The sequence below is a fragment of the Rhincodon typus genome, chromosome 29 (assembly GCF_021869965.1).
Source record: "Rhincodon typus isolate 14 chromosome 29, sRhiTyp1.1, whole genome shotgun sequence".
NCBI classification, from domain to species: Eukaryota; Metazoa; Chordata; class Chondrichthyes; order Orectolobiformes; family Rhincodontidae; genus Rhincodon; species Rhincodon typus.
In genome coordinates, this window is record NC_063360.1 from 1,240,526 (window position 1) to 1,249,063 (window position 8,538).

General features: G+C 46.5%; 1 protein-coding gene across 1 annotated transcript in view; it reads right to left on the reverse strand.

Moving 5' to 3' along the window:
- LOC125486433 overlaps nucleotides 1-5,650 on the reverse strand; it is a 30,519-nt gene extending 24,869 nt beyond the window's left edge. Inside the window, exon 1 of the mRNA XM_048613878.1 lies at nucleotides 5,282-5,650. Coding sequence (XP_048469835.1) covers nucleotides 5,282-5,650 — 369 coding nt within the window. The remainder of the gene's footprint in view (nucleotides 1-5,281) is intronic.
- Between the last annotated feature and the right edge of the window lie 2,888 nt (nucleotides 5,651-8,538).

Below are 8,538 nucleotides of genomic sequence, written 5' to 3' on the forward strand. Positions count from 1 at the left end.
CAGCCTTCCTGCTCCTCTGATGCTGCTTGGCCTGCTGTGTTCATCCAGCTCTACACCTTGTTATCTCTGAATTCACCAGTGTCAGCACAGTTTTACGAAGAGTTTATCTCCTCATGGATACTGATCAGTTAGGAAAATGGACCAGAATCTGTCAGGTGGACTTTAATGTGGATAAGTGCAAGGTTGTCCATTTTGACCAGAAAAACAAAAGAGCAACTTATTATTTAAATGGGAAGTAGATTCAAAGTTTCTCAAGGCAGAGGGATCTAGGCGCCCTTGTGCATGAATTACAGAAAGTGGGTATGCAAGTGCAGCCTATAAAAAGGAAAGCAAATGAAATCCTGGCAATTATTGCAGAAGGGATTGATTATAAACGTAGTGTTGCTACAATTAAATAAAGCATTGGCGAGACTACACCTGGAGTATAGTGTCCAGGTTTGGTCTCCTTACTTGAAGAAAGATGCGGCTGCGCTGGAGGCAGTTCAGAGGAGATTCACCAGATTGATTCCATGGGATGAAGGGCCTGTCAGATGAGAAGCAGTTGAATAGCTTGGGCTTATATTTGCTGGAGTTCAGAAGAATGAGGGAGGGATCTGTATGAGGTACATAAAATGCTAAGGGGGATTAATAAAGTGGATGTTAAACAGATGTTCACCCTTGTGAGACAGTCTTGAACAAGAGGTTGTAGATATAGAGTGAGAGAAAGTAGGTTCAAGACTGGCATGAGAAGAAACTACTTCTCTCAGAGGGTTGTGAATCCATGGAACTCACTGCCTCAGAGTGCAGTGGAGGCAGAAGCAGTCAACAGATTCAAGAAAGAATAAGTTTCTGATGATAAAGGGCTATGGGAGCAGGCAGGAGGGTGGAGTTAAGACCAGGATAAGATCAGCCATGATCATGTTAAATGGCAGAGCAGGCTCAAAGGACTGTATTGCCTACTGCCCTACTAATTCCTGTGTTTTTACGGTGCAGGTAGCCTTTAGGCCCATCATGCCTGTATCAGCTCTTCAATGAGTATCATCAACTCGTGCCAATCACCTGCTTTTCCCAATACCCTTACACACTATTTCTATTCAAATACTCCCCCAATGTCTTCCTAAATGCCTTAATTGAACCTGCCTCCACCATATTTCCAGTGTATTCCATACCCACTAGGTATACACACACACACACACGTACGCATTCTGTGCTCATTGCACTTTATTGGCTGGATTCTCACCAAACTCATTTCATTTAAAATCCTCCTCCTCTTTAAACTTACAAGGGAATCAAGTGGTATGGGGAAGGCAGAACGGTGGAGTTAAGGCCACAATCAGATCAGCAAAGATTTGACAGAATGACAAAGCAGGTTCAAAAGGCCTATAAAAACCTAAAGAAATGTAGATGCTGGAAACCAGGAACAAAAACAGAAAAGCTCAGCAGATCTGGCAGCATCAGAGGTGAAAAATGAGAGTTAAGGTTTCCGTCACTGAACCTGAAACATTAACTCTGATTTCTCTCCACAGATGTTGCCAGACCTCCTGAGCTTTTCCAGTAATCTCTGTTTTTGTTTCTCAAAAGGCCTATTCCTACTCTTTTCCTTATGTTTATACCCCTTCCCCAAAAGGACTTTCCACCTACCTCAACATTTTCTTTTTGTTTTACACATTTCAGTATTCACCCTTCCCAATTCCACCTTTAGTAGATGCCCCTCAAGTCTACCAGTACTAATAGTGCAGAATCCAGTTCCATTCTCTCAAAACAACTTTCTCTCTTGGTGCTCCAATCTTTATAAGCCTTGTTAAAATCCTTAAGTTATTGGTTACTGCTTCTAAATTCTCTTGGAAGTGCTACAAGGTGTGAGTGAAATACAATTTTCACTGTTGATATACATTGAAGCCAAAACTAACATAAAGTGATTTATTCCTTTGAAAGGTCAAGCTCAGCTTTTCCTCTTCATCAAGTAATTTGTCACCAAAAGAATGTCATGTTGAAATTATTTATTATTTTGTTTAAAAACGATAGGACTTGACAATTCACTAACATTTTAATAATGAATATTTTAAAGTATTCAGAAAAACGTCCCATTGAACAAACACCTCAATTCTATTTGTTGCTCAACAGGCCTACGCTCTGTAGTATTTGAATTTTTCGATGCACCTAAATTATATATAAAATTATTGAATTTGAGTTTAGTGTACAAAACAGCACTAAATGATTGGGTGAAATGTTGATCACTGAAAAGTGATGCTTCAAAAATGTTGATCTGAAATTTGCTTGTGGCAGGCTGACTGCAGAAGTATTTGTATTTTTTTCTTAAACACCAAACTGAGCACACAGGTAGGGTATTGGAATATCTCGAAGATGTCGCTGAGATTGGAGGGTTGGAGCCATAGGGAGAGGTTGAATAGGCTGGGGCTTCCTTACCTGGAGCATCAGAGGCTGAGAGGTGACCTTAAAGAAGTTTATAAGGTCACAAGGGGCATTGGAAAGGGTGAACAGCCAAGGTCTTTTTTCCAGGGTCGAACCTGAAGGGCAACATTTTCATGCAGAGGGTGGTGTGTGTATGGAAGGAGCAGCCAGAAGTGGTGAGGGCAATGTATTATTACATTTAAAAGGCATCTGGATGTGTACATGAAAAGGATGGGATTAGAGGGATACAGGCCAAATGGGACTAGATCGGTTTAGATATTTGGCTAGCACAGACGAGTTGACCGAAGGGTCTGTTTCCATGCTGTATAACTCTACGAATCTATTTTCAGATTTTCCAAACTATGTATTCTGCAGAGTCCCACAGACTCCTGCAACTGAATGTTTCCAATGAAATTCTAAAGCCAACCTCAACCTTCCTTCTGTTCTACCCTAACTCCAGGCTACCTTAGCCCATTTCTCTCCCAGTTCCACTCTCCAACTTTCGGCCTTCTCATCCTCCTATGGGAATTCCCATCACCCATCCACTACCCCAAGAACTGATTGCACTCCCAACTCCTTTCTCCTTCTCCACCCACCTCCATCCCACTGCCTCATCCTTTGATTGCTTCCCCTACAACCAATACTCACCACCTCCTCTCAACAGACTCACTTCTACATTTCCCAACTCCTCCATCCCACTTGGTTGGAGACAGAAAAAACTTCAGATGCTGGAATACAAGGAAGACAAAAAGGAGGCTGGAAGAACACAGCAAGACAGGCAGCATCTAGAGGAAAGGAGAAGTCAACATTTCAGGTATTACTCTTCTCAGGACTGGATATGGGGGTAGGGGGAGGTGGAGATAAAGGGGAGGGCGAGGGTAGCAGAATGGTGGTGATAGGTGGACACCGATCGCAGGTACGACCTCGTTGGTCGATAGGAGGGATGAATGTGCTTGGTAGATGGAATGGAAGGGAGGAGGCAGGGCTGGAAAGGGAGCAGGGGGTTGGGTGGGAAGGTTATTTGAAATTAGAGAACTTAATGTTAAGTCCTCAGGGCTGTAGGATGCCCAGATGGAAGATAAGGTGTTGTTCCTCAAATTTGCAATCTGATTCACTGTGACCCTGGAGGAGGCCGAGGATTGACATGTTGGACAGGGCGAGGGCTGAAATGGGAGGTGAGCAGGAGGTTGGGCTGGCCGTTTCAGGCCAGGCAAAGATGCTCGACAAAACAATCGCCTAGTCTACATTTGGTCTCACCAATGTCGAGAGGACCACATCGGGCACACCGGACGCAGAACACAAGGTTGGAGGAGATGCAGGTGAAACTCTGTCTCACCTGGAAGGACGTGAGGGGGGTGGTATGTGGGCAGGTGTTGCATCTTTTACGGTTACAGGGGAAGGTACTGGGGGAGGGGTCAGCGTGGTTGGTGGGGATTGTGGCGCAAGTCCCCATCCCTCTCTGCTTTCTGCAAGGATTGTCCCTCTTCAGTACATACACCGATACTGTTCCCTAACTCTTCCACTGTTACATCGATGACTGCATCAGTGCTGCATTCTGCACACAGGCCAAACTCGAGCAGTTCATCAACTTCACTAACAACATCCACCCCACCTTCAAATTCACCTGAGTCTATCTCAGATACCTCCCTCCCCGTTTCGATTTCTGATGGCAGTTTACACTGTCACCTGGACTACACCTCCTCCTACCCTGTATCCTGCAAAAACTCCATCCTGTTTTCCCAATTCCTCCATCTCCATTGCATCTGCTCTGACGCTCCCAAATGACCTCCTATTTCAAACAACGTCCCTCCCCGGTCACCCAGACAGCCCTCCAGCGTGCCTTCTCCATTCCCCACTCCACAGCTCTAAACCATCTCCCAAACATAATAAGAGAGAGTTCCCCCTTGTCCTCACTTTCCAACCCACTAGCCTCTGCATCCAATGTATCATCCTCAAATACTTCTGCCATATGCAACTAGATCCCACCACCCAGAACATCTTCCACTCCACTCCCCACCCCTCTCTGCCTTCTGCAAGAACCATTCCCTTCGCCACTCCTTAGTTTGCACCACACTTCCCGCCAAACACTCCAACTACACCCCCCCAACACCAGTACCTTCCCCTGTAACTGTAAAAGACACAACACCTGCCCACACACCACCTCCCACACCTACATTCAGGACCCTAAACAATCCTTCCAGGTGAGACAGAGCTTCACCTGCATCTCCTCCAACCTCACCTACTGCATGCGGTGCTCCCAGTGTGGTCGTCCCTACATCAGTGAGACCAAACATAGGCTAGGTGACCATTTTGCCGAGCATCTCTGCCTGGCCCGAAACAGCCAGTCCAACCTCCCCAGCGACCGACCGCTCATTTCATCTCAGACCCCCTCCCCCTCAGACAGGTCTGTCCTCGGCCTCCTCCAGCAACACAGTGACTCGCAACACAGATTTGAGGAACAGCACCTTACCTTCCACCTGGGCACCCGCCAGCCTGAAGGACTAACATTGAGTTCTCTAATTTCAAATACTCCTCCCACCCATCCCTCGCCTCTCCTTCCAGCCCCTCCTCCTTCCTTCTGACCCTCCCTTCCAGCCAATCGGATTCATCTTTCCCATCGACCAACCAGGTTGTAACTACCACCAGCGTCCACCTATCACCATCATGCCTCCTCCATCCCTCCCCGTACTACACCTCCCCCCACCCCCACATCCAGTCCTGAAGAAGGGTAATACCTGAAATGTTCACTGCTCCTTTCCTCCAGGTGCTAGCTGGCCTGCTGTGTCCTTCCAGCCTCTTGTTTGTGCCCCACCACACAACCCCTACCACCCCCACAAACACTAACTGTCGACCCGGGCCAGCGCCAAGTTTCCCCCCCGTCCCCCTTCACCTGCCGCAGCCGCTCCATCAGGACGCTTTTGTTGCCGTTAATGTCGAGGTTTCGCTTCCTCAACTCCGTCTTCAAATCTACCACCCTGAGCTCGGTGATCCTGCGGAGGTCACCCTCAGCAGCAGGCACACAAGTCTCGCTGTCATCGTCCATAGCAGCCCACTCAGTCCGGCCTCCTGCTGACAGAATACAGCTCCAAGATGGCGCCCACACACCGCCTTCACTCCCCGACTGCCGGGGTCCTGCCACTGCGCATGCGTGCCGGGGCCACCGCGCAGACGTTAACCCGCTCAGTCCCTGCTGCTCCTGGACACGAGGCTGAGGTGACCATTCAGCCCATCCACCTGACCCAGTTCCTACCCTTCTCATCTCACCCCAGCAATAATATTTTGGGTTCAAAACAGAAGTTGCTGGAAAAGCTTAGCGGTTTTGGCAGGATCTGTCAAGAAGAAAATCAGAGTGAACATTTCGGGTCTGGTGATCCTTCCTCAGTTCTGAAACTTTCGAAACGTTAACTCTAATTTTTTCTTCGCAGCCAGACCCGCGGAGCTTTATCAGCAACTTCTGTCTTTAGCTCCTAATTTACAGCATCCACACTACTTTCGGTTTTTAATATTCTGGGTTTCCCTGCTTCTCATATACCCTTCAAGTTTGTCCTTCAATGTATTAGCCACAGCCCTTCCCAGCAGGTATAATTTTACATTTCTGGGACCATCCCTCTTTTATCCAACTGTAGAGAGATAACTAATACAGGTGAATCTGTATGCACCTCAAGTAAGTCAAGTGGCAGTGAGTTCCATAGTCTGGGTAAAGAACACCTTTAGGATTCATAATTCTGATTATACAAATTTACTTAAGTACAGTAGACCAGATATGTTCCATTAGCAGGCGAAATTGAGAACAGTGGAGCATAGTTTCAAAATAAGGCATCTGTCATTTGAGACAGAGAAAAGGAGGGTTTTTTTCCAGAAGGTTGTTAATCTTTGGAATTCTCTTCCCTGGAGAGTACTGGATCATTGACTACATTAAAGCTTGATTCAACTGGCATGGTGGCTCAGTGGTTAGCACTGCTTCCTCACAGCACCAGGGACCCAGGTTCAATTCCACCCTCGGGTGACTCTGTGTGGAGTTTGTACATTCTCCCCGTGTCTTTCCAGGTGCTCTGGTTTCCTCCCACAGTCCAAAGATGTGCAGGGTAGGTGGATTGGCTATGCTAAATTGCCCAAAGTGCCCAGGGATGTTTGGGTTAGACAAGGGAAATGCAGGAGTACTGGGTCTGGGTGGGGTGCTCTTTGGAGGAGTGGTGTGGACTCATTGGGCTGAACAGCCTGTTCCCACAATGTAGGGATTCAATGAAAAACCACATTTTAACCTGAGAATCAAAGGTTATGGGGTCTAGCAGCTTTACTCACTCTTAAGGGGATCAATGCAAGATCCAACAAGCATTTGCAAGGCCCTGTGAATTGTTAGAACATAGAACAGTACAGGCCCTTCGGCCCACGATGTTGTGCCAAACTTTTACCCTAATCCTAAGGTCTATCTAACCTCCACCCCTACCTTATACTATTATCCATATGCCTATCTAATAACCGCTTAAATGCCCCTAATGAGGCCGACTCCACTACCCTCTCCGGCAATGCATTCCACGCCCCTACCACTCTCTGAGTAAAGAACCTACATCTGACGTCTCCCCTGTATCTATCTCCACTCATTTTAAAACTATGCCCCCTCGTAATAGCTACCTCCACCCTAGGAAAATGTCTCTGGCTGTCCACTCTCTCTATACCTCTGATCGCTTTGTACACCTCTATCAAGTCACCTCTCATCCTTCGTCATTCTAAAGAGAAAAGCCTAGCTCTCTCAACCTTTCCTTGTAAGACCTTCCCTCCATTCCAGGCAACGTCCTGGTAAATCTCCTCTGCACCTTTTCCAATGCTTCCACATCTTTCCTGTAATGAGGCGATCAGAACTGGACACAATACTCCAGATGTGGCTGAACCAGGCATTTGTATATCTGGAGCATAACTTCACGGCCCTTGAACTCGATCCCTCTATTAATGAAAGCTAACACACCATACACCTTCTTAACAACTCTATCCACCTGGGTGGCAGTCTCAGGGAACTGTGAACATGAACCCCAAGATCCCTCTGCTCCTCCACACTGCCAAGAATCTTTCTGTTAACCCTGTATTCTGCTTTCAAGTTTGACCTTCCAAAATGAATCACCTCACACTTTTCAGGGTTAAACTCCATCTGCCACTTCTCAGTCCAGCTCTGCATCCTATCAATGTCCCTTTGTAACCTAGAACAGCCCTCCGCATTGTCCACAACGCGACCCACCTTCGTATCGTCCGTGAACTTGCCATTCCATCCTTCCACTCCTTCATCCAAATCATTTACAAAAATCACAAATAGAAGAGAATCCAGGACAGATCCTTGTGGTACACCACTCGTAACTGAGCACCATGTTGAATATTTTCCGTCCACTACCACCTTTTGTCTTCTAAGGGTCAGCCAATTCTGAATCCAATCTGCCACATTTCCCCCTATCCCATGCCTCCTTACATTCTGCATGAGCCTACAATGGGGAACCTTGTCAAACGCCTTACTTAAATCCATGTATACCACATCCACTGCTCTACCTTCATCCACGTGTTTGGTCACCTCTTCAAAGAATTCAATACGGTTTGTGAGGCATGAATTACCCCTCACAAATCCATGCTGACTATCACGAATCAAACTGTGCCTTTCCAAGTGATCATAAATCCTATCTCTTAGAGCCCTTTCCAATAATTTGCCCACCACTAACGTAAGACTAACTGGCCTGTAATTTCCAAGGTTATCCCTATTCCTTTTTTTGAACAAGGGAATGACGTTTGCCATGCTCCAATCTTCTGGCACTATACCCGTGGACAATGAGGACGAAAAGATCGTCGCCAAAGGCCCTGCGATCTCTTCCCTCGCTTCCCATAGAATCTTTGGATAAATCCCATCAGGCCCGGGGAACTTATCTATCTTCAACTTCCTCAAAATTCCTAGCACATCTTCCTTACTAACATCGACCTCCTCTAGCCTACCAGCCTGTTTCACACTGTCCTCCTCTACAACTAGGTCCCTCTCAGTTGTGAATACCGAAGAAAAGTATTCATTAAGGACCTCTCCTATCTCTTTAGGCTGTTCTGAAAATATTTCAATGTCCAAGCAACTTCATCACGTTCCTACACTATTTCATGATAATATAAATTACAACTGTCTCA